Genomic DNA, 27,037 nt, shown 5'->3' with positions numbered 1-27,037 from the left:
ATTCTTTTCCCCTTGTTGCCCCCGCCCTCACCCCCACCCCTCTCTCTCTCCTTGGTGTGGTTGTCTCTACAGGAGAGGTTGTCTCCATACCCTGCTTTTGGGTTCCATGTATAGCTGCTTAAATCATTTTTCAAATACACTTTTGACTTATTCCAATTGATTATTGTTTATTGCTTCTATTGTTGCGTGCTGGGGCCATATGTATATATCTCTATTCACCTTGGGGTGATAGAGGTTCACCCTGCTTCCGCGCACCAATTCCCTTTATTTGTTTGTTTATCATGACGTGGCGTGCTACCTAACAGACACATACTTACTGTTTAATTATCTATCAACTCATTATAGTAATTACTTCACTTCCAAAAAGAATGCCATTAAAGGCAAATTTCAATTGGTTTAAATGTTCAGATTTATGTATCATTCCCTTTAGGGGACCAACATTACAGTTCTTAATAGATGACATTATAGTCCTCTGTCTTGATGAGGATTTGACATTGTATGAGTCATGAAAAACAGCAATATTCACTCAGACCTCATAGTATCCAGTTTAAAAAAAGAACAGAATTCCCCGCACTGAGGATTGCAGAGAGCATGAGCTTTGTGTTCTTTATTTATCTTTCACTTATTATTATATCACTTGGCGAAACCCTCCCATATAAATGCCCTAACCATGCATTACAGTTTCACCATGAGGACCATGGTTTGCAGTTCCACTGCTGACCCAACTCAGAGTAACTTACCAAAGAGTGAAATCCTATGTCTGACAAGAGCTGCCAGTTTGCAGAATAGACTGAAGAGGAGGAGAGACAGTACAGGCGGAAACGAAACAAGAGAGACAAGAGTCCAAGGTTATCATAAGTCATCACGGAAAGGAAGATAAGAGGAATACTACTGAAACAAGATGAAATATTTCCAAGTAAAAATATATTCATTCTGGTTGTTTGAGGAGATATGGTCCGTGTACCCACTTTGGGGGGTTCTATTCCAACTATAACATAATAACATGGTAGGAAAATAACAAGAGCTCATTTGGAATAGAGACATTTTGGTAACTGTACTCTGTCACAAGAAATGGTACAGTAGCTGTTTTTCCGAGCCTCCATGTCCAACAGATATACAGAATTGTGTACCATTTTGTGTACCATGTTGTACGTTCACCCATGAGCTGTAAATGTGAGATCTATATTTTTGCATTGTCTGAAGTGCATTACCTACCGTTTCACCAAACCATCATTTCACACGGTTTGTAAAAAATCTTTAAGCCGTGTCTACATATCTCCAGTCCCTAAAACAGCAAACCCCAATCATTCCCACAAGATCCCCCACAAAGCCAGGATTCCGGCATATCCATTTATGATCTAATATAAAACAAAGTACTATTACTATTAATTATCAGACTACACTGTTATCATAAATATACTTCTAGAATTAAATTATTGCTCCAAACCGCAAAAAGAGCACGTGACTGACTTATCTTTTTCTTTTTTTTGTACAAATAGCTTTTTTATTAAAGTTTTCAGTAGAAATAAATACAGTTCTTGCATGCCAGTATAGAGATGATATAAACCTAGGCTTAAACTTCAAACAATATTTTTAATACATAGTAAATAATAGGGGTGTGGGGGGTGGGGGGGGGGGCGCGCCAACCACTGTCTTTGAGCATTATCTTATTATCTTATTGCTGAGTATTCAGCTATGGGTCTCAGATCTTCAAAAAAATTATCTGTTGAGTGTTTCGGGAAGGCAGTCATCAACCGCTCCATCAGCGTAACCTCATTAACTCTTTGTATTACCGTGACCTAGAAGGGGGTGGTGGAATCTTCCAAGCTGCAGCTATATCTGGCAGCAGTTAAGATGTGAAATATTAGTCTAGTCGTGGGGCTCACCTCCTCTACCGGCGTGGCCAGTAAATAAGTCAGGGGATCCAACGGGATTTCAAGACCTGTCGTCTCAGTGATAATCTCATGGATTGCTTTCCAGTATTTTTGGACTGCTGTGCAGAACCACCAAATACCATATCTCTTGCCTGCCCGCAAGCTCTCCAACAGAGATCTGAGGCCTCAGGGAAAATCTGCTTTCATTTCTCTGGTGGAAGGTGCCGTTGATAAAGAATTTTATATATATATTTTCCTACATAGTCGTACGCATGGAGGTTCTGGCCGCATTGTCCCAGATGTCCTCCCAATCCTCTCTATCGATATCCAGCCCTAGGTCCATAGCTCACTGATCTGGGTTGTTCCCTGCAGACTCTAACCCTGCGTGTATCTTAGTGATTAAGCCCTTTTGGTAACTTTCTTTCTTGCACAATGCTTCGACGTTAGAAAGCTCTGAGAACTCTAGCTTCCTAGTGATTGATAGAAGATAATGTCTAAGTTGTAGGTACTGGAAGAGAGGCAGATGTGGTGCATCGAATTTGGTTCGGAGTTCTGTGAGACTCCCTCTATGGATAAGGTCCCCCACCCTTCTAATATTTCTTTTTTTTAATTGTTCAAAAGATCCTGGGCTTCTTCCTGGTGGGAAGTCTGGGTTGTTAAAGACGGGGTGACTGACTTATCTTGTGTGAAATTCAAGCACAGACACACCAAATTCAAAGCATTAAATATTGTATGATGTCTCACTTATATGGCATCTCTAGTCAGGCTTGCACAGCATTACCAAAATATTAGATGTTCTGTTTTTCTTGAATGGGCATTAGCAGAGGATGGAGACTGAGATTTAGGAAGTGGTAATAAAAACATGGAACCCATTATGTGAAACTGGCCTTTGGCTGGAAGATTGGAAACATCTTGAGATTTCACGGGTCACGGCAATGCTATAACACTGTTTAGGGATTCAAGGGTTTCCCACTTACCTTGCCACCATCTCTTTCTCTTTGTTTGATGCGTACCCACTGCTGCTTAGCGTTTTAATTGGGGAGGAGAGGAAGTACAGACAGTGATTCTTAAAGTACTGGTCAACTAGTGGAAGGAGAACCTAGAACAAGAAACACAAGAGGCCTGCTCGGATCACACTCGCCACCAAATGTGAGAAACCATCATCAGGATTATTGGAGTGGTCAAGATAGGTAAGTAATAGGGTTGTGACAGTGTCTCTTTCCTGTCTAAAGGCTTGGATGGAAAATCCTCTCGTTAGCTACAGCAGGGGTGCGCAAACTGGGGGGCGTGAGATTTTCCATGGGGGGCGCAGTGGTTACAGAGGTCCCGCGCTCTCCCCCAAGGCATTTCAATTAAATGTCGGGTAATCGCGCAAGGCCTTTGTAACTTTGTCCTACCTTTATTGGGGTGATACGTTGCCATGGTAACCCAAAAGCAATGGATTATCAAGGCCTCCCCGATGAGCAATCAAAGGAAGCACAGAGCCACTTTCATGTGTAGAACTGTGTGCAACTTGGGGAATAACAGGACACAGCCTTTATTAACGGGACAGGTAACTAGTGCTGAGAGATGTACTGCAATGTCAGCTCTGCTGGAGGAACCTGAATTACATCCCTGCAGTCTGCACAAAGCAATCTATGTCACCCAATGCAATGGCTGATTACAACCTAAACAAACAACAACTATTCCTGATTCCATGCGCTTTCTGCACACTGCAATAGACCAGGTTGGGAAAGAGCAATCAATGGAATATTCAGCTATTTAATGTTTGTATTATTTGAGATAAGGGATGAGATTGGGATGGAGGGGGAAATGTACAACCAGGTGAACAATAGCGGAGGTCAGATTTTAACATGCATTCTAACAAACTTACTTTGGCAAAAAACTTGATTTCTTGCTCATGTGGAGACTTCTCGCTTTTACCACTGCTGACGACAGCCTCTGTTAAGATATAATTATGGGACAACCCTTATCTGGTAAATATTATTATTTTCCTTTATCTATTTGGCTAATGAAGGCAGAATAATTAGTTTCAACCAACAACAAAGTGGGAAAAGCATGGATCCCTAATTCACGTGTGTGTGTGTGTGTGTATATATATATATATATATATATATATATATATATATATATATATACACACATATATATATAAACACACACATATATACACACACATATATATACACACACACATATATACACACACATATACACACACACACACACACACACACATACAGCTTTTCACATTTAAAAAAAAAAATGTTTTTCCTTTATTGGCGTCTTTTAAAGTACATACATGTGGATATTAATATGACATTCACAGCGTAACATAACAAATCGTTGTGAAGTACAGGCACATGTCAGTGAGGAACTCTGAGACACACAATAAACCTTATTTCCTACTGTCAGTAGTGAAAAGAGAGGGGATGACGAGGGACGGGTGGATAGTTGGGAACGACATGGGGAAAAAGAGGGTGGGGGATGGAGGGGGGGGAGGGATTGTGGCGGGTAGGGCGCACCGGCCCTCGGCCCCGAGGGTATCAGAGTTGTACCAGGGCTTGCACCAGTGTCGGGGCCCCTGAGCCTGGCCAAGGCTCCCAGGTTCTATAGAATTGAGGCATTCTCTGCTTCAACATGGCTATCAGTCTCTCCATGTTCATGACCCCGTCTATTCTTTTAATTACTGTTCTCCTTGAAGGGGCCTTTACTTGTTTCCAGGCCGCCGCGATGCAGCATCTGGCGGCCGTAAGGATCGCCGAGGAAAGTCTGGCTATAGGGGCGGGAAGGTCTTCAATTGGTTTCCCCAGCACGTACGTCAGGGTGTCCAGGGGGACCTCCAGATCCAAAGTTTCAATCAGGAGACTCTGGATCCTGGCCCAGAACCTCTGGATCTCCGGGCATGCCCACCAAATATGGGGCATGTCCCCCTTTGACCACATCCTCTACAGCACACGTCCGAGGTGCCTGGGTAGATCTGGCTCAGTCTACTCGGGGTTAGGTACCATTGGAATAAAATGTTATAAATATTTTCCTTCGTGATTAAGCAAATTGATGTTCTGGTAGCAGCTTCCCATATATCCTCCCAGTCTTCCAGGTCGATTGAGGTATTTAGATCAGCGCTCCATTTTTGCATATAGGAGTGTGAGGGGGGGGGGGGGGGGTTGAGATGCCTCCAATGTTCTATACACTTCGGAGATTAAACCTCTCTGATATTCCCCCTTGAGGCAGAGGATCTCGAATCTAGTGCGCGCTGGGAATTTAAGGCTAGGGGATTGGGCTCTCAGGAAGTGCCTAATCTGAAGGTATTTGAAGATGGGGAGATCTGTGGAAAAGAACATATTTTTAAGCTCTTGAAAGGACAGGACCTCATCACTTTCCAGCAGATCCGCAATCACTCTGATATTTAGGCCCTGGAATTGACCAAATTGGGTACGGGAGCACCCGGGTGGGAAGTCCGGGTTCCCAAAAATGGGGGTGAGTTGTTAGGGGGATGAAGCTAGGCCATGTTTCCCTTTAGCTTTAGTCCAAGTAGGCCACGTGCACTTCATTGCCCCGAGCTCGAATCTCAGGGGCCTCCTTCGTTTGTGAGCCTGAGACCATAGTAGGGCCGAGAGGGGGGTGGGGGCCGCGTGGTGTGTTTCTATCTCCAACCAGCAATTGGAGGTCGGGGGGTTATTCCAAACCACCGCCTGCCTCAGCTGGGCCGCCTGGTAATATCTGACCACATCCGGGGCCCCCAAACCCCCCCTCGTCCTTGAAGCCAACAGTACCGATCTCGGCACCCTTGGTCTACGCTGCTTCCATATAAAACGGAGAATATCAGCCTGCATGTTTCACAGTTCTACTAGCGGGACAGGGACTGGGAGGGTTTGAAAATAGTAAAGTAATCGGGGGAGGACATTCATTTTGGTGGACACAATTCTTCCAAACCAAGAGATCTGGTGGGCATGCCAACTCTCCAAGTCTCTCTTGATCTGGCGGAAGAGGGGGGGGGTAGTTGGCTTGATATAGCGAGCTGTACGAGCTTGCTATTTTTATCCCTAGATATTTAATGTGGGAGTTATTCCACTTATATTTGAAATTAGTTTGTAGGAGTTTCCATGTACTGCTGCGGCACAGTTTATTCGAGCATTTGCCCGTTCTGTGCCGCAGCAGTAGCCTGGCGCGCGCCCGAGTGTGACGGGCGCGCGCCGAAGCAGCGGAAGAGCGCCCTCCGATCGGGGCGCTCTCCCTACCGCTGCCGGGTCCCCCGGAACCCCCTGCCGCTGTCCCGCGATCGCGGGACACCAGGGCTCCCTCGGGGAGCCCCTGGACACGCGTGCAGGGGGCGCACGCTCCCGATGACGAGTGACCGCCGAGGGGCGGCCACTAGCAAGCCGGGAGATTTCCCGGCTTGCGGTACCGACCACACTTCAATAAAGTGTGTCGGTAGTGTAGGGTCTGGGAGAGAAATATTAAGCGCCTCGGACTTGTCCGTGTTTATTTTATAATCGGACACTCGGCTAAATTGGTCCAACAGTTTCTGGAGGTTGAGAAGGGAGGTGTGCGGGTCGGCCAAGGTCAGAATTACGTCATCGGCAAAAAGGGATATTTTGTATTCCCTGTCTGCGATTGGGATGCCCTTTATGCTGGGTTCTGCTCTGATCCTGGCAGATAGTGGCTCTATTGATAGGGCAAATAGTAGGGGGGATAGGGGGCAACCTTGCCTGGTTCCATTTTTAATTGTTATTGGGTTGGAGTGCCCTCCCGGGAGTTTTAAGAGAGCGGTACGGTTGTTATAGAGGGCTCGTACCCCTTCGAGGAACGGACCCGAGAAGCCAAACCGGAGCATAGTTTGGTCAAGAAAGGACCATTTGATTTGGTCGAAAGCCTTTTTGGCATCAAGGCTTAGGATCATGGCCTGAGACTTATTGAGGTGAACGTGGTCTATAATATTAATAATTTTGCGGGTGTTGTCAGAGGCCTGTCTTCCTGACACAAAGCCCACCTGGTCTATATGAATCAATCTGGGGAGAATAGGGTTCAGTCTGTTTGCTAGGATCTTACTGAAAAGCTTGAGGTCAGTATTGAGTAGAGAGATCGGTCTATAACTACCGCATTGTAGCGGGTCTCTACCTTCCTTATGGATGATGGCAAGGTTGGCGGCCGAAATTGTGCCTGGGATTGGCTCTCCTTCTAGGAAGGAATTGAACATGTCCAGTAGGTAAGGGGAGAGGGATGCTGCAAATTTTTTATAGTAAGCGTTGGAGAATCCGTCTGGCCCAGGTGTCTTGGCTATTTTAAGCGAGGATATGGCTTGGGATAGCTCCTCTTAGGTTATTTTCTGATTAAGGGAACCAAGCTCTTCCGCTGAAAGGGATGGGAGGTTACATTGGGTTAAGTATTCTGCGGCCGTTTTGGCACTGTCGCGGTCCTGGTTGGGGGGATGGAGGTTGTACAGATCTTTGTAGAACTCTGCGAATTCCTGCGCTATTTCTTTCTCGTTGTACGTTATTTGCCCATTTCTGGTGCGGATTTTTGTGATCTGGGCTTTGGTCTTAACGCCTCTTAGTTTCGAAGCCAGGAGTTTATCTGCTTTATTGCCCCTATCATAGAACTTCTGGTTAGTGCATTTCAGCGCTCTCTCTACCTCGTCAAGCTGCAATACTTTTAGTTCAGTTTTTGCCTTATCTAGGGTTCTAAACACTTTTTTTGAAGAGGACTGCTTATGTTGGAGTTCTAGGGCCAAAATCTTTTCAGTGAGTTCTTTTCACATATTTTAAATAGTGTCACCTATAATGAAACCACTAAACATGCCACTACCACGAGTTCACAAGGTCCTAGCCAGGACTGCCCCTTTAATAGGTTTAAGAAATACAGAAGTGGCCTTCTTAATTATACTATTTTAAAAGAAATCTCACCTAAGTGGGCAATGAATTCCTGTGCAGAATCCACGTAGTGAAGAACCTTTTTCAGAAACTTAAAGGCAAACCTCTTCTCCATGGAAGAGGCATCCAGCTCCATATCCTTCAAGCCCCTAGTAATACACATAAAAAGTATTTATTATAAGAAATATGCAGGTAAATGAAACATGCACGCCAAACCTTATTCTTACTATGTATCAACAACACAACCTCTTATTAAGTTAGAAACACATTCCCCAGGAGAGATCCTTTAAGCACTGGTAAAAGTGCACTAATAGCTGCATTCTTACCTGGATATTGCATAGCTGTTCACTTGCAGGAATTTGAACAGCTCTTGTGCCTTCTCACGGTCTCTGGACTTCTCCTTTGCCGTTAGGGTGTCATAGGGCACCAGCAAGGGGTGGCTCCCTCCACCTGCAAAAAGAAAGATCCACAACCCATCTGCTGAACAGGACATGCGTGGGAAAGACCAGTCCTCTCACTTGTATTGGATATTTTAATCAGATCTGGGAGGTTTGAAATGATTTGCAAAGCAACTACCTGCACTGTATGCAGAGTAATATAGGCAGCAATGCCCACATATACCATAGCTGCTTTGTACAGTAATGTGTAAATGTGTCCGAAGCAGAGCAATATCTCTATATATGCAGTGATACCTATCTGCATCCATTGCAGAACTGTAACATATGTAACGTTTCCCTGCTGAGCATGTTATGCACAAATAGTCATATTTATTGCTATGTCATACAGTCTATTCGCCAGTGCTGGAAGATGTTTTATGGCATAGCACTGCTTTGTAAATATGGGCCTACAATAATTCAGGTGGGTTATTTTGATCATGGCTGATGCTATATATTGGTTGCGTATAATGCCCACACTCACCTTTGCTCTCCAGTTCTATTTTCTTCTTTTTGGCCCAAATGTTGTGGTAGTTTTCTGCCATAACCTCAACCATTCCCTGCATGAAATCAGGAAGCAGAGAGTCATATCCGTCATTACAAAAGGTTTTCTTGATGCCAACTTCATCATCATAAAGCTTCACTTCCCCGGTATTCGCCATCACTCTCTGTGGCCTATGTTAGTAGCCTTGATAAAATATAATAATCGCTGTGCCGGTTACTCTGCCAGTTTTCACAGCATTGCTATCACGGTTTTCAGAAAACCCCGAATACCTGCGATAGCAAAATGTGCAAAACTGGCGACGTGCTGCTCGCCCCTCTCGAAAGGCTAACCCGGCGATCTGTAGCAATCTGGCCTGCGCATATCTCGCCAGCGATCACAAAAATTTTAATTTTAATACTAGTGTATTGTAGCAGGGGGTCTCCGGAGCAGAACTGCGCTGATTTCAGGTCCGGGGACCCCCTGCTTCCCGAGATACAGGCCCAGTTACGGGGTGCCGGTATCTCCTATGCATTTAAATGTCTCGCGTCACGTGACATTGGGATCTAAATGCATAGGAGATACCAGTACCTCATAACAGGGCCTTTATCTCAGGAAGCAGGGGGGGCCCGGACCTCAAATCAAAGTGGTTCTGCTCCGGAGACCCCCTGCTACAGTACACTAATATTAAAACAAAAATAAAAAATAAAAAAGATTTGTTACCGTAGCGACTCTCCGCTAAGTTAATGAAGCTGCTTTAATGTCATTTTTATTAATAGTGTGCGGGAGCAGGGGGTCTCCTGAGATGAACCGCATTGGTTTCAGCCTCGGGGACCCCCTGCTTCCCGAGTTACAGGCCCTGGAATTGGGTGCCGGTGTCTCCTCCATTATTTAAATCCCCCGGTCATGTAACGGCGACGATTTAAAAATGGTGGCACCCAATGCCCCATACCAGGGCCTGAAACTCGGGGTGCAGGGGGTCCCTGTGGCATAAATCAAAGCGGTTCATCTCAGGAGCCCCCCTGCTCCCGCACACTATTAATACAAATTACATTCAAGCAGCTTCATTACCTTAGCGGATAGCCGCTAAGGCAATGAAGGGATTAAGGCACAATAGCAGGTTTATTGGGGGCAGAGGCGTTGAGGGAAGGGGATACTTGTCCTTCACTCACCCCCTCTACTCCAATAAACATTACAATATGTACTACCCACCAATACACAATCCACCCACCCCATGCCCCACATAAAAACATTTACGAAAATTCTGCACTGAATTGATGCCAGATGCCGGTGGGGGTCTACAGGTGGTCCGCATGGGTGTCCGGGGCCCCATGGGTGTCCGGGGGTCTTCGGATAGTCCCCGCGGGTGTCCGGGGGCCTCCAGGTGGTCCCTGCGGGTGTCTGGCGGTGGTTCCCGCAGGTGTCCGGGGGTCCTCGGTTGGTCCCCGTGGGTGTCCAGGGGCCTTCTGGTGGTCCCCACGGGTGTCTGGGGGTCCTCGGGTGGTTCCCGCAGGTGTCCGGGGCCCCACGGGGGTCCTCGGGTGGTCCCCGTGGGTGTCCGGGAGTCCCGCTGGCCTGGGGTATCAATCCTGTGCATAACAAAAAAACATGCAATACATTCAAATAAATACCCCCCCACCCCCCACTACCAATTCATTGGCACAATGTTAAATTAAAGCTTGTCCATATCATATGTGTATGCTTTGCCACTATAGCAATAAATGGGGAAGCTAAAAATAAACAGGCCCAAAATAAAACACATTACATTAGAAATATACACATTCCAAATGCAAAGAAAACAATTAATTGGCACAGTGGTACCTCATACCCATATAATATGGGCATGATTTACCACTATGACAGTCAATGGTCAACCTCAAAAATAAACAACGACCAACAATATCAAATTTAATCAAAACAATCACCAAATAAACAATAAACACAACAAAATTACCAGCAATCAATAAAGCAAATACCAAATAAACACCAGCATTACAAATGTAAACAGCAAAAAAATCACATTATTCAAAATCAAAACACAAAAGAAATACCAGAAATAAATACAAGCAAACAACCAAAATACATTTAAAAGAAACAAAAGCACTAGCCAACAAAACAATTAATTTAAACCAGTAGCCAACAAAACAATTAATACATTTTAAACGCCAACCAATCCTAAAATGTACTAAAAACAAGCCATCCAAATACATAACAATTTAATCCAAACAATAAACACAAATAGGAAAAACAACAATCAATAGAAAACAAGCATTTGCCAAAAAATACATTGGCTGTCACTGTATTTATCTGTACCCTTGCACAGATGAATATATTATCAGTCAATGGGCAAGCAAATACATACAAATAAATACAAACAAAAACCCAATTTCATACAATGAATATTTTACTTACCTTTAGAAGTCTTAACCCTCCGAATCCCGGCATATCTGCAAACTCTCGTACCGCGACGTCATCACCCGCAATCCAACGCCATCCACCTTGAAGACCAGCATCAGGTAAAAAAAAAAAAGCTTCTTTGTTTTATCTTCTATCACCGTCTTCTATCTTCATCTGCAATTATTTTTAGGTTTTCTTCCATCTTCTTTCTACATCTGCCAATCCAAAGCCTCATGGTAAATCCACAACAGGATGTTGTATCGTCGGCTTCTTCAGGTAAAATGAGATGTACAGGCCTTATATAGGGCCTGTGACTTCACATTTTATGGTCAGATGGTACAGCTCCAATCCGATTGGATCCTGTATCATGTGCTGCCTCTTTTGTTTTTTTTTAAAGATTTGACGTCATCTCCAAGCGAGGGACGTCACATCCTTAAATCCGCATGGCTATATCACATGGTATTACAGCCAAAGGGATTGAAGACAATCCCATTGGTTGCTGTACCATGTGATAAGTCACATTAGTTCAAAAGGATGTGATGTCACTTTAAGGGATGACATTACCATATATAAGGCCTGTACGTCTCATTTTACCACAAGAAGCCGACGAGACATCATCCTGTTGTGGATTTACCATGGGGCTATGAATTGACAGATGAAGATAGAAGATTAAACAAAAACCTAAAAATAATGACAGATGAAGATAGAAGACGGTGATAGAAGATATAAGAAAGAAGATTTTTTTTTTCTTGATGCTGGTCTTCAAGGTGGATGGCGTTGGATTGTGGGTGATGTCGTCGCGGTACGGGAGTTTGCACATACACCGGGAGTCGGAGTGTGAAGACTTCATTGTTTTTTTTTACTGTATTTATTTATATGTATTTGCTTGCCCATTGACTGATAATGTATTAATCTGTGCCTTTAGGGTACAGATAAATACAGTGACAGCCAATGCATTTTTTGGCAAATGCTTGTTTTCTATTGATTGTTATTTTTTCGATTTATGTTTATTGTTTGGATTAAATTGTTTAGAATTTGGATGGCTTGTTTTAATAACATTTTAGGATTGGTTAGCATTTTAAATTAATTAATTGTTTTTTTGGCTACTGGTTTAAATGCATTAATTGTTTTGTTGGTTAGTGCGTGTATTTACATACATAGTTACATAGTAGATGAGGATGAAAAAAGACATGCGGAGTGCGTGCGTGTGACATCATTGCAGATGCACGCGAGCTAGGGAAGCTCCGTGCGCTCCGCCGATAGATTTAGCTATAACCCCTGATCGCCACTCTGAACAGCCCCTCGAGACGCAACGCCGGCCGGGGGAACCAGCGGGGATGACAACAAAAAAACGCAGAAGCCAGGGACTCCTGATCTCTCCCGCTACAGCCACAGACAGCGGAGAGAAGGCGGAATAAAGATTTAACAACAACCACGGAAGGTGAGAGGCAAGCTGCGGGACCTGAGGGGGACATGTTTGATAGAAAGGCCACCCTGAGAAACTCGGTGCAGAGGGCTGGAGCAGGAGAAGAGTCAGTGGGGAGAGCTGTTCTTGGCAGAGAGTATGGCAGAGGGAGACACAGTAATTACTCCAGAATATGCTGAAAGAAAGGCAAGCGGGCGTCCAGTCAGCTCTGGATGAGCTGTAAAGGAATTAAAGGCAGAAGTTTCTTTACTGGCTAAAAGAACTACAGAGCTTGAAAATAAAATGGACATTTCGTTACAAAATCAGGTAAATACTGACGATGAGGTCCTGCATCTCAATGAAGAGATAAGAGCCATGAGGGATGGTATAGACTATCTAGAGCAGCAGTGCGCAAACTGGGGGGGGGGGCGCAGGATTGTTCAGGGGGGTGCGGGGGTTGCAGAGGCCCCGCACGCTTCCCCCAAGGCATTTAAATTAATGCCGGGGGATCACGTGACGCCTCTTTAACGTCACTTAACGTCTCTTCGGCGACGCCATGGCAACGTGACATCACGTGACCCCGCGGCATCATTTGATGCCGGAGAGGAGGTAAGGGAGGGGGGGCGCGAGCAGGGAGGGAAGCAGGAAGAGGGGCGCACGCTGGAAAGATTGCACACCGCTGATCTACAGAACAGGGAGCGAAGGCAGAATTTACGAATCCATCATGTCCCTGAGTCGGTCTACGCAGAAGCCCTACACCCATACCTTAAGAAAGCGGTGCGCAAACTGGGGGGTGCACCAGCAGGGGGGCTCAGGGTTTATAGAGGCCCCACACGCTTCCCAAAGGCACTTAAGTGAAGTGCTGGGGAAGTGGCAAAGGCCTCTGTAAACTGCATTTACCTTGGCTCCGGCAGCTTCTGGGGACGCGTCGCCATGGCAACGTGACGTCATGACGCCGACGCCAGAGCGAGTGGAGGTTCAGAGAGAGGGGAACAGCTGGCAGGGGGGCGCAGGGAAAAAAAGATTGCACTCCCCTGCCTTAAGAGACTGTTTACGTCAATTGACCAAATGGAAGGATCCAGCGCTCCACGCCTTTTTCACTTGAGAAAGACCTACTAAGGTCCAAACGGTCGTTGTGTATGGCGCAATAAAATTTGAACTTTTGAAAATCCGTGGAGCGCTGGATCCTTCCATTTATTCAAGACTGGATGATTGTTACAGGTATCCCTTGAACCAGCAGCACCGGTAATACTGTTATGTATACGACTTATGGTGTGCAGCATATAATTGTTTTTTTGACTACGTCAATTGACCGCCAGTTACAAGATGGCGATCTTCTGATGGACAGAGCTCTAGCATCGAAATTCTAAGACCCCAAAAGAAGCAGAGATATGCATCCAAGGAAAGGAGTATTAAAGGCTGCAGAAACTCAATTGGCTCAATTGAATTTGAAAACAATTCCATCCAGATCTGTCCAGGATTACAATTGTGGTGAGGAGAGGGCTGCGTCCAGTGACAGTGCTTCAGGAAAAGGGTATTCGTTACCGTTGACCTTTCCGTTCCGCTTGGTGGTAAACCATTGAAGCAGACCGGTCTCCCTCTGTTACCCCGAGGAATCAGCATCTTTTCTGTCGGCTCTGGGTCTGACTCCCAAGGAGGGCTCGGGCCAGCACTGAAGACCTCGAGAAGATAACACGGATGACAATCGATCGGCTGAGGTTGCCCGGAGATAAAAGATACAAGACCGACGGTGGCATTGAGGGATCCTCGGCGAGTCTGCGGCCATCTCCTTGACCAGTGACTCAGTGACCCATGGTAACCCAGGAAAAGATATCCCGGATGTGTAGCTTTATTTGTTTTCTCTCTTCATTCCACTTTTATCCCTGTCTCCCTCTATACTTCTTCCAAACTATTATAGGGACTGCTTAATATACGGATTGGAATCTGCTGTCTGCTTCGTGGGTGCCGGCTTGCTACAGCTGATTGGCGGATGAAACCGGTGCACACATGGATTGAGTGCCCCGGCGATGGGTGAGGGGGCTTCAGCCCTAAGACTTATAAGGGCTGGGTTTTCTTCCTTGTTTATAGATACAGTGACAGAGTCACTGACTCAGTAGGCTGGAACAGTGAAGTAAGTGTGCTTTCCAGTCCACAGACCGTTAATCCCCTCAGAGAAAGAGCAGCAGCTGAAATCTGATTAATCAGGGGCTGGCTCCTCAGTGAGCGAAAGGAGTGTTTAAGACAAACACAGAGATACAATGCTGGGAGTCACAGAGTGAGAGACTGTTTTCCTCAGAGAAGTGGGGAGATAGAAGTGCTCCCCTGCTGCGGTAGCTGGTTACAGAGGAGTTTCTCTGGGCTCAAGGTGGGGCCGAGTTCTCCTAGGAAGAAAGGATGCAAGGCCGTGCTGAAGCATTGACGTCTGCTCCAAAGGACTGACAGATAAGCAAAAACACTTTATTGTTGTATGCAGAGACTGTGTTACACTGCTGCATATGCCAGGGCAAGTTTTGGCTTGGGAACCAGTTTGCTGGCCATGCAGTTAGTGAGGGCGAAAGCTATGGTGTAGTTAGCTTTCCCTAAAGTGAATAGGTGTTTATTTTCTATGATTTGGTTTTCTTAAAGGGACAGTGCACCCAGAGTTTATTTGTTTGTGGCTAATAAACCACTAGAGTTAACGTTTCATACCATATCTAGTGTCTTACTGACCCTGCCGCGAGGCCATCCTGCCACACTACAAAGGACACTAAACCCCACCGAGAAGCCGAGAGCAAATTACTGCTCGAATATTCTAAGGTTAAATTACATTAAAATGTGAAACCAGGTATTTATATTTCTAACCGAGAAGCCTACCCCTATAAGTATATGTTAACACAAAAAGTTTTCTACATTAATTTGTTCCACGGTTGTTAGGAATGGACGTCTTTATTAGGCTCTGTTACATTATAATCAAACCTGTGGTGAGGGCGCGATCAGGGGAGGGAGAGCAGAAAGAGGCGGGGTGTGCAGGATCGGTGGGAGCTCTGTATGCCCGACGTCAGGTCGCCCCCAGTAGAACCATATGCCCACCAGGCCACGTAGGGTCTGGCCGTAAATTTGGATAAGTGGCTGGTTACAGTCCTCTTATCTTATAGTTTAATTTTTGCTGTTGCTGTTTTTCCCCAAGTTCCCGGAGAGGGAAAGTCCCTTCCCTGTGATTTTTATCCCCATTTGTTCCCTACAACCATTAACGTTTTCCACTCACAACTTTCACATGAGAGAGACACGACATTGTAAATTAATAGTCAGGCACCATTGAAGTTAGTATCCCTGAATGTTAAAGGTCTTATCAGTAATGGTAAACGTAGACCGGCTCTAAAAGAATTTAGAAATCTGAAAGCAGATTTTGTTTTTTTGCAAGAGATGCACTTTGTTACTCAGGAACCCCCAAACACTTTTAGCCGGACATACCCCATAGCATTTTATTCTTCTTTTACTAGCAAAAAAGAGGGGATGCGATACTGATTAAATGGGACATCCCATTCCAGTTATTGGAGGTTAGGAGAGATCAAGGGGGGAGGTGGTCCACGGGCTTCTTTCATGCCAACACAAGGGACAATTCGATTTTTTAAGGGAAACACTGGATCCACGGCAGATGTCCGAGAGCAATTGTTGGTATTGGGAGGTGATTTTAATATGGTACCAGATCCGTATGTGCATAAGTCCACCCAGCCAGAGCAATTACACTCTGCTATGGTAAATAGTGTAGCTAAGGAATTTCGACTGCTACTTTAAGAATATGGTCTCTGGGATGCTTGGTGTAGCTCACATAAAGGACAGAAGGATTACTCCTTTTATTCACTATCACACAATACGTACTCCAGAGTTGACAATATATTTCTATCCCCGGGTATTTTGGAGGTATTGGTCCATTCAGATATAGGACCGATCACGTGGTCAGACCACGCCCCGTGGCGATCCTGTGCAATCCTCCATTTGCTAGGACTAAATAATTCCATTGGAGGATGAACGACTTATTATTGAACTACCCAGAGATTAGCTCACAAATTGGAGACTCACTCAAAAAAGAAAGCACTTAAGTGGACCAAGTAGATGTATTATGTTAAGGGAGATAAGGCGGGACGTTTATTGGCTAATAAACTTAGAAGGATCAGGCCGAGCGCATTAGTCCCTGCTATTAGGTTTAAAGGGGGAGAAGTGACCTACAGTATAACCCCTCAAAGATAGCAGAGGGGGGGGGGGGGGGCATTGTGGGAGGGCATTGCTCCCCTTCTCCTCGGCATCCCTAATTTGGACCTTTGTTCTATCTTGGTTCTTTCCTCTACTGTTATGAGGTGTTTCGACGCAGGAGCACCATTTGGGTTAGCCATGGGTCCCATATATTATTGAAAGAGGCAGTGGACCTTTTCAAAAAGGCGGACAGTCTCTCCATATCCATCACCTCTTGCACCCTTTTTATTACTGTTTGTTTAGAGGGGGGAGACACCTTCTTTCAGGCGGCTGCCACCGCACATCTAGCCGCTGTGAGAATGAAAGAGACTAATTTGCCTGTTGGTCGGTCCAGTGTTTCTAAGGGCCTGGCCAATAGGTAGGTCAGCGGGTCAATGGGTATTATGAGGTCTGTGACCTCTTTTATTAAATTTTGTATAGTTTCCCAATACTTCTGAATTTCCGGACATGTCCACCAAATATGGGCCATGTCCCCCTTTTGACCGCAGCCTCCCCAACATAGATTGGAGGCCAGGGGGTAGATTTGATTTATTCTAACTGGGGTAAGATACCAGCGAAATAATATTTTGTATATATTTTCTTTGATTGTGGTACATATGGAAGTTCCTGAGGCAGATTCCCAAATACTTTCCCAATCCTCTCGGTCTATAACTATATTAAATTCTGCTGCCCAATGTAGCATGTAGTCGTGTGTGGAAGCTTCTATGGCCCTCTCCAGTTCTGCACAAATTTGCATTATAAGACCTTTCTGGTGGGCTGTTTCTCTAAAGAGCCGTTCGAAACCAGTGAGAGGGGGAAATTCCAACGTTGGGGATAATGTTTGAATAAACTGCCGAATTTGTAGGTACTTGAAAACATTTAGCCCTACTATTTCATATTTGGTTTGTAGATTTTGATAACTCAGGGACTCCTGAATTTGCACTTCGTCCAGGTCTCCCATGTGTGTCTCATCGGGCCTAATTTGAATTTGCTATTCTGCATGTCCTCCCTGCTCAGGGACCAAAGGCAAGCCGGCAGTGAGGGTGTCCTGGCATATTGTGTTTCTATATCTAGCCAGCAGTGTTGATTTGGGTTAGCGTTCCAGACTACTACCTGTCGCAATTGGGCGGCTAGGTAATATCTTGTGATGTCTGGGATTCCAAGTCCTCCTCTCCCCCTTGAGGCCAAGAGAACTGTTCTGGAGACTCTGGGTTTTTTCCCTTGCCAAATAAATTGGCATCCAGTCCTCAGATAACACAAGCTTTGGATGCAGAGTGTTACAAGCGGTGATATAATAAAATTGGCATAAAAAAGGCATCTGTGGTTTTCTGTCCAAATATTCGAGTACAATATTAATCTTCCCACCATCCCCTTGATTTGGGAGTAGGTTGTACAGGGGGGACCCACTGCGGTCGATCTGTCTTCGGTGGGGTTTAAGACCATGTTTAGATCCCCTCCCACTATCATTGATGACAGATATCCCGGGTCAACGCCCTCGAGAACAGTTTGTAGGAATTCTATTTGATTCTCATTCGGGGCGTACACATTGATCAGGGCAATTGCCGAGCCCGCTAGGGAGCCATATACCACTAAAAATCTACCCTCTGGGTCCACTGTTGTTTTAACATGATTGAATGGGGTGCCTTGTCTGATTACGACAGCCACACCCCTCTTTTTACTACTAAATGATGCAAAAAAGCATGTTGGGAACATTTTTTTGAATACATTTGGGGGGTCTTGTGATGTGAAGTGGGTCTCCTGTAAGAATATGATGTCTCCCCTCCGCTTCCTATTATTTTGTAGTCCTTTGACGTTTAATGAGCGGACCTTAATTGGGGCTGTGGATGACATTGTGGTTTTTTATGGTTCGGTGTCTCGGGATCTCGCCTTTCCCACTAGGAGAGATCTTGCTTTTATTTCCTGGAGATTTGTCGTGTCTCGGCTTATTTGTTCTTTGGGAGGTGAGTGTGAACTCCCTAAATGTTCTTTGGGGGGTGCGTGTGACCTGCCAAGGAGGGGGGAGGGGTGGGGTGGAGGGGATGAAGATCTGCTGGGACAGGGTCAGCAGATAGAGAGTAGGTAGGATTAGGGCCTTTCTAGGTCCTAGTGTGGTGTTGCCAGGTCTTGGGGTGACCGGCATTTCGGCAAACTTGCCCTACTGGGGTGGGTCCGGTGCCAATGACCAGTGCGTAACAGAGGGGTCCAGACTCTCTGTTGCTAGCGTATTGCGCCCTTCCCCTCTCTGTCCCTTTGTTCTGATCCCAATATGTGTCTTAATTTATTTGGGTGGGGGCAGGGGTGAGGGGGTAGGAGGGGGGGGGTGGGGGGAGAAAGGGATGGGGGAGGGGGGGGGAGGTGGGAGAGGGGGGGGAGAGGGGGGGAGGTGGGAGAGGGGGGGAGGGTGGGGGGGAGAGGAGGGGGTGAGGGGAGGAGGGAGGGGGTGTGAGGGGGGGCGGGAGGATGAGGGGGGGGAGGAGGGGAGGATGAGGGGGGGGGAGGAGGGGAGGGAGGGGAAGCATTGGGTACATTTCAGGTTGTATACTGTTGTATTGTGGACATCGGACGTGTAGTGTGGGTCTTTCGTTTGCTTATTCTTCTATAGTCTGCGTTGCGTCTGATCTGCCTGGTATTGTGGATGGTGCCTCATCTGGGGTGGGAGGGGATGAGGGGAAGGGGGTGCAGGAAGTCCCTGGGTACATATTGTATAATAGCGTTCATCTATCTTATGCTTTAGGTCTTACATTGTTTCACTCTTCTATTGGTTGCTATTGCATCTAGTCAGCGTTGCGTAGCAGGGGGAACCTTGGAGTTTGTGGGGGGGAAGAGACGAGAGAGGGGAGTATTCCAGGGAGAATATTGTTTTACAGTTTACATCAACCTCATAGTGAACACATGCCAATTATACATTTTTTTTTTTTTTGTACCCTTAGTATTGCTACTTCTTGTGCTGGTACAACTTAGGAGGCCTCACTCCGGGTGGGAGGGGGGGGGAAGGGGGGACGGGGGGGTGGGGGGCAGGGGGGGAGGGGGGCAGGGGGGGAGGAGGAGGGGGGGAGAGCGGGGGGAGGGAGGGGGGGAGCGGGGGGAGGGAGGGGGGGGGAAAGGGAAGGAGGGGGGGAAAGGGAGGGAGGGGGGGAGAGCGGGGGGAGGGGGGGGAAAGGGAAGGAGGGGGGGGAAAGGGAAGGAGGGGGGGAGGGGGGGTATGGGAAGGGGGGGAGAGGAGAGGCCCAGCGGGGGGGGGGGGGAGAGATGGGGTCTCCTATGTAGACAGATATCGGGCGGCATATGCATTTACTATTTCGTTTCTCGTGATCCTAGCATGGAACATCATCATCGGGTCCTCGCTCCTCGCTTCACCGGCCCCTGCCTCCCGTCCCCCTCGGCAGCGCCTCCTCTGATCCGCTACGTCGTGGCTTTGATGTTCCTATCCTCCCCTCTTGATGCAGCGGGTCGTTCCTTAATGTTGGCCTCTGTGGTGTGGGGATCGGGTGGTGTCCGGCGTCTGTAGTGGCAGATGGGTGGTTTCCCTTTCCCTTTCTTGCTTCCTGGAGCCTCCTCGGCGGTGGTCTCTTGGGGTCTTGTGCCTGCTGTGGATAGTCAGCTTGTCAGTCCCTGCTAGGGTGAGCCGGAGTGTCATTCTGGAACTGGAACTGGGAACAATATCACGCTGGTGAGTTGAACTTCTATTTTCTTTGTTGTTTTTGCCCTGCTAGGCGTTCCAAGGCCCTAACCGGGGGGCCCTCGTTTTCTTGGCTCTGGGAGCTGGGTGGGTCCGTGTTCCACGATGGAGGGGGGGACAGGCCCACCGCTCTTGCCAGCCTGGGCATCTCCGCAGGGTTTCTGATGATATGGGATTTCCCATTTCTGGTCACTATTAATTTAAATGGGAATCCCCATTTGTATTTAATCCCATTGTCCCTCAGCAGTATGGTCAGTGGTTTCAGCTCCATCCGTTTGTTGATCATCTGCCTTGCCAGGTCGTTATAGACCTGCAGATGATCGTCCTGGAACGTGAGCGGTTCTTTCTTTCTGCAGGCCGCCATTAGTTTCTCTTTTGTTGTGTATCGGTGCAGACGGACTATGATGTCTCTGGCCTTCTTCGGGTCATCAGACCTTGGTCCAAGAGCGCGATGGGCACTGTCCATTTCGAGGTCTTTTCTGTCCAGATCCTCGCACAGCGAGGAGAAGAAATCCATGAGGTATGGCTGTATCTTGTCTGGCTGGATCGCCTCGGGTACTCCACGTATCCGCAGATTCTGCCGCCTCTCACGGTTTTCTTGATCCTCGAGGCTGTCTTTTAGGCAGTTGATCTCCATCCCTAGTCGGAAGATTTCGTCATCGGCAGCTGTTTGTGCTTGCAGGGTCTCCTCCATTTTTGATTCTAGGGCTGTGGTCCGCTCAGTTAGGCCCGTAATATCCTGCCTCAGTTCTGTCACTGCGGCTTTTAGGTCTTTTTGGATGGAGACATGCAGTTTGTCTAACATACTTGTCATGAGTTCCTGCATGTACTCCCTAGTGAGGGTTGCCTACGGGCTTTGTGGCCGTTCCCCTCGGTCTCTTTCTGTGGCTTGCTGTTTGGAGCCTCGTGCGCTCATCGTTCCAGCGCCATCTTGGGTTTTCGGAGTAGTGTCTGTGTTCTGTTGCGACGGAGAGAAAAAGCTTTTTACCCCTTGGGCGGGCGGTGCTTTTTGTTTGCTAGCCATAGCAGGGTTTTTATCTCGTTAGAGGTTACGTTTTTTGGGTCAGGAATCGGGGGGAAAGGAGCTTTTGGGTCAGTTTATGCGCGAGGGTCGGCGGAGCTCTGCTCTCACGCGGCCATCTTCTTTGGCGTCCTGAACACGCCCCGCGGTTCCAAATATCTTTAAATATTATATAGCTTCTCATTTGAAACAAATGGTTTATTGGCATTCACCGGGAGGGACCTATGATTGGGTGGATCCGGAAAGCTCACTTAAATTCCCGGTTGGCCTGCCTTCACTGCTGTGGTTGAGCTCTAGAACTGGGCCTGGGAGACAGCCTGAGCCATCGGTAATTGGGTTTACTTTGAAAATCTGGCAGTTGGCAAAAAAAAAATACAAAGTTATGTCAACTCCGTCTAGACTTACGCCCCTGTTTGGTAATACAGGGTTTCTGACGGGGTTTCAGGGTCGGCATTTTTAAACCTGGAGACCAAGTGGAATTCTAGAGTTCGGAGATCTACTAGAAAAAGATAAACTGATGTCGTTTGAGGAACTTATAAGAAAATATGGCTTACATCGGACGCATGTGTTTAAGTATATGCAGGTCCGACATTTTGTGCGCCAGGGCTTCTATGAGGAGGAATTCCCTAAATACACACGCTTTGAAGATTTAAGCAAAACAAAAAAATATCAAAAGGGTCTGATCTCATCCCTGTACCAAGGTTTAATCCCCCAAATGGATACCCCGGCCCATAAATATATGGACCAGGGGGCTTTGGATTTCCAGATGGAAATGACAATGGAGGATTGGGAAGATATATGGGATAATGCGCGCAAAACTTCTATATGTACAGTTACAAAAGAGAATATTTACAAAATTTTGTTACGCTGGTACTACACTCCAAAAAAGTTAAAGCAAATGTTCCCGGAGGCGACCGATAGATGTTGGAAGGGATGCGGACAGACAGGGGATTTAGCATATACAGTATATGGGATTTTGCCCAAATATGCAGACATACTGGAGGACAGTTTTGAAATTGATAGAAGATCTGACGGGAATAAAGGTTGCTCTAGACCCAATTTTAATTATCTTGGCAAATCCTATGGAAGATGTAGATCATTATTCAGCTAAATTAAGTATGCATTTTTTAACGGCAGCTGGGTGCGCGATAGCTGCAGCGTGGAAAAAGACATTGCCGCCCTCCAGAAGAGAGGTTAGTAGAAGGGTTAATGATGTACAAGTAATGGAAAGACTCTCCTCATTTTTGAATCACACCATAAGGAAGTTTGATAGTCTGGGACCCCTGGGATGTTGGATAGGGGCGAGGCCCCAATAGGCTAGTGGGCCTGGGAGCGATGAGTGTAGGATATGTCCCTGATGAGATGTGATAAAATGTTGTAAAATTCAAACTTTGTATGATATGTTATGTGATTGTTGTCATTGTAAGAATTCTGTCACAAAATGGTTGTTCCCTGTCCCTCCCCCCACCCTTTTCTTTTTCTGTCCCCCTTCCCTTCCCATTTTATGTTTGAAAATCAAATAAAAATAGAAGATTAAAAAAGAAAAAGAAACGAGTCCATTAAGTTCAACTTGTGCTAAATTTAGACGACAGATACTTCTCCTAGATATGTACTTACAGTATTTTGATCCAGAGGAAGCCGAACAAAAAAAAACAGCGACATATCATCCAATGATATCTCATAAGGGGAAAAATAAATTCCTTCCTGCAAGATTACTCCCTGGTTCAACATCCTTCTCATGTTTACTTATTTGGTTTATCCCTGTATATTTTCCTTTCTAAAAAGATGTCCAACCTTTTTTTGAACAAATCTATTGTATCTGCCATCAGTCTCCGTGGGTAATGAATTCCACATGTTAACTGCCCTTACTGTAAAGAACCCTTTCCTTTGTTGCTGGTGAAATCTCCTTACCTCAAACTTTAATCTAAACGGCTGCCTCTTCTTTTCCATTTCCTCCCCTACCTGTTTATTTAGCCACATTGGTTTTGACTTATTTCTTTTATACTTATTACCCAAGGGTATACACTGATAAGTGTGCTTTTCTAACAATGTTTTAAAGACTGCCCATTTATCTTCTACATCTTTCCCTGCAAAAACATAATCCCAATTTATTCCTTGTAGATTGGTCCTCAATTTATTAAAATCTGCCTTTCTAACGTTTACGGTCTCTGTTAAATGGATTGGTTGGCTAGTGCTTTTATTTATTTATTTTATTGGTTGGCTAGTGCTTTTATTTCTTGAAGTTGGGTGTTTGGGTGCTTGTATATATCTTTTATTATTGTGTATTTTTGTCCTTCATGGTTTTTTTATTAGGGTGATCATTGACTGCTATAGTGGCTTATCATCCCAAATTATATGGGTATGATGTACCACTATGCCAATCAATGGTTAGAGGGTGGGTATAGTGGGCCCGGGGTGGGTTAATCTCTTAATTACTATAGCGAACTATTAACCGCTAAGGTGATTAAGGGGTTAGGGGCCATTAGATTGTATTTTTTCTGTATTCTTTCTGGCAATGGAGGACATGGACCTGGAGTGTGCTGATGCGGACGTCCTTCATGATGGCAGAGGTAAGTAGAAAGTTGTATTTACTTTATTTAAGCTGGCTGGCTAATGTTTGATTTTATAATGGACAAATGAGCTATTATCCATATCTGGATAATAGTTATTTTGCCCATTATGTACTGTATGGGTTTAGGGGGATTGGGGAGGGGGGTGTTATTTATTTCAATATATTCCACATTTTTTATTTTGCCACAGGATTGGTACCGTAGGTCCGCGGGGACCACCCGAGGACACCCAGGCACTTGCGGGGAGCACCCAAGGGCCCCTAGACACCCACGGGGACCGGCCAAGGGTACTCAGACACCTGCAAGGACCACCTGTGGCCCCCCGGACACCCATGGGGACCACCAGACACCCGCAGGGAGCACCCGAGGGCCCCCAGACACCCACGGCGACCGCCCGAGGGCCCCCAGACACACGCAGAGACCACCTGAGGACACCCGGACACCAGCGGCTGGTGGGGGTAGAGGAGGTGGGTATTAGTGTTGTGTTTATAATGTTTATTGTGGGTAGTAGGGGCGGGTGAAGGGGGTATTCGGCCCATGGTGGGTGGGACAGCAGGGGTCCCTGGCAGTCCCATTCAGTTGCTGCTGGTTTGTGTTAGAATAGTCGCAGTCTCTGCTGTAGGTCCCCATATCGGGATATGAGTTTTTACCCAGACAGAAAATAAAACCTCTTATTCAGCACAAACTGTTAATCCAGGGTTGACAGGGATCTGTTAATTAAGTATTCTGGCTATAAAACAAAAAATTATATTTTTCTTTGATGGGTTTTCTATTTTTCACCCCACTATTGCTGCCAGGGGAAACTCTGACAAAATTCCCAGAATGAGAAAAATGAATCTCCACCTTCAAACATTCTGCGAAATGCAGCTTCATTAGGGTCAGGACGCGTTGTCTCCCTCTGCTGGAGCATAAAATTCAAGTCGCTGACCGTAAAAGTCTCATGAAATCCGTTTTTGTTATTTGGATTACCCAGAAGTACAATGTAGAACTGTGGGACTTTAATGCTTTGCCATGTGAGCCTGTGAGCCTACCGCACAGGCTCTGCAGCACTGAACATGTGTGCCTGTGAGCCTACCGCACAGCCTCTGCAGCACTGAACATGTGTGCCTGTGAGCCTACCGCACAGCCTCTGCAGCACTGAACATGTGAGCCTGTGAGCCTACCGCACAGCCTCTGCAGCACTGAATATGTGAGCCTGTGAGCCTACCGCACAGCCTTTGCAGCACTGAACATGTGAGCCTGTGAGCCTACCGCACAGCCTCTGTAGCACTGAACATGTGAGCCTGTGAGCCTACCGCACAGCCTCTGTAGCACTGAACATGTGTGCCTGTGAGCCTACCGCACAGCCTCTGCAGCACTGAACATGTGTGCCTGTGAGCCTACCGCACAGCCTCTGCAGCACTGAAGCAGGGGTTTTGGGACAGAACCGAGTGAGGTTTATGTGGCGGAATCCCAGGACAATGACGGGTAATTTGAAGTGTGCACTAATATTTCATATACTTGTTAGAATAAAATGATTAACCAGGAAAGACAAACCTGGAGTTCTCTGGAGAGGACGACATTGCTCAGATCAATTGGGACCGGACTGTAGCCATTCCCCTGCAAAATACAGACCAGAGTTAATTATAGAAAATAATAGATATAAGGAAATCTTGGATATATTAGGTGCTGCTTCATTAAAGGTTCCCTGTTCTCCAGTGCAGTTAAAGATTTGGCAATGTTGTCAGGGTCTGATAAATATACACGGTGATGTGCTTAGTTTGCGGATGTGGCTAGCCACTTACTTGGCTAGTCTGGGATATGCTACGCATCTTCTCATTTTCCCGATGCAGTGCCAAAGCTTCTCCCTCTTTGGTCCGTTCCACACTCCAGCCCATTGCCAACATGGTTTTCACAGACTCTCTTACAGGCCAACGATAAATTTCTTTCTCCTATTGAAATAGAGATGAATGATCACTTCAGAGCCGTCAGATACCTCTATGCTGACTGTGGTTCTATAAATAGTCACTGAATACAACTGTGCTATTTGGAAGGCTGCAACTATGAAATGTCACAGTGTTGCAAGTCAAACCTGGTCACCAAAGTGAGCAATGAAGCAATAACTAGCAGAGTTGACATGGCTTTTTCTGAGTAACTGGAAATATGTGTCTTTTCCCAAAGTTGACACGTTCCGTATCTACTAATCGTTCTGTTGCTTGTAGAAAACGGTGAGGCCGTGTCGGTCCCAGTACAAAGCAGATCCAGGCTACCCTGCGATATGACTGCATACAGCCAATAAAATGGCGTGTAAGTTAATGAATCCACAGGACTGGTTAAAAATGACATGTAATAAAGTCTGAATATTCTGCCTCTCATAGGATGGGTCATAGACGTCTTCATTCTATTCACTGATTTCAAGGTTCTGAAAATGAAATATGTTTTTACCAGGTGTACTCTGACCCAATATATGAAGAATATAACAATGCACTGACCCTCTGTGCTAAGATAAAACAGGACCTGGATGCTATTGCTGTTCTTTGCATACTGTGTACATTTCCCCCCTTGTACTGCTCTCAACCATTGGGATGAGAAAGAAAGCCACGGACCTCGCAAACTCTCATGTGTTAAGTTCTGGTATCTTGCATCTGGCTGGGGTGTAGTGATGAAACATTCACAGATACGGAGCACGGAGCCTTCAGTAATAGGCCCCGACACCGGAGAAAGCCACGGAGTTTGTAGGGTTAGATTGTATTGGCTATAACACAAACAGCTTGAAGAAGAGGGCTCTTTACTGCCGCGTCAGTGAAGAGAAGCAAACATTTCTCACTATACAGAAACATGTGAACTCAACCCACTGTCTCGATTGTAAGCTCTTGGGTGCAGGAATTGTAACACAGTTGACATTTAAAGCAGCAGTATGAGAGAAGATAACGTGGCAGTGCATGGTGTGCTGAGCTTTTCCTTGCTTTTCCTTTTTCCAAAATCTTTATATTTTTTGCTTAGATTTCACCTGTGTTTTATTTCTCCGGCATCATCCGTTACCATGGAAACCTCCGTTGTCCTAATGTGTGTGAATAGCGGTGGCTACTTTAAATTCCCCAAGAGGCACATTTCC

General features: G+C 46.1%; 1 protein-coding gene across 10 annotated transcripts in view; it reads right to left on the bottom strand.

The window, feature by feature from the left end:
* RYR3 (ryanodine receptor 3) overlaps positions 1–27,037 on the bottom strand; it is a 488,303-nt gene that overhangs the window by 145,190 nt on the left and 316,076 nt on the right. For all 10 annotated transcript variants that reach the window (XM_075613258.1, XM_075613259.1, XM_075613261.1 and 7 more), the window contains 8 exons: positions 25,728–25,874; positions 25,480–25,542; positions 8,666–8,741; positions 8,074–8,197; positions 7,781–7,896; positions 3,748–3,815; positions 2,852–2,973; positions 741–790 (listed from right to left, as the gene is read on the bottom strand). In XM_075613258.1, coding sequence (XP_075469373.1) covers positions 741–790; positions 2,852–2,973; positions 3,748–3,815; positions 7,781–7,896; positions 8,074–8,197; positions 8,666–8,741; positions 25,480–25,542; positions 25,728–25,874 — 766 coding nt within the window. The remainder of the gene's footprint in view (positions 1–740; positions 791–2,851; positions 2,974–3,747; positions 3,816–7,780; positions 7,897–8,073; positions 8,198–8,665; positions 8,742–25,479; positions 25,543–25,727; positions 25,875–27,037) is intronic.

The sequence above is a fragment of the Ascaphus truei genome, chromosome 9 (genome assembly GCF_040206685.1).
Source record: "Ascaphus truei isolate aAscTru1 chromosome 9, aAscTru1.hap1, whole genome shotgun sequence".
Taxonomy (NCBI): Eukaryota; Metazoa; Chordata; class Amphibia; order Anura; family Ascaphidae; genus Ascaphus; species Ascaphus truei.
Note: the sequence above shows the minus strand (reverse complement) of the source record. Positions and strands in the feature narration are given on the sequence as shown.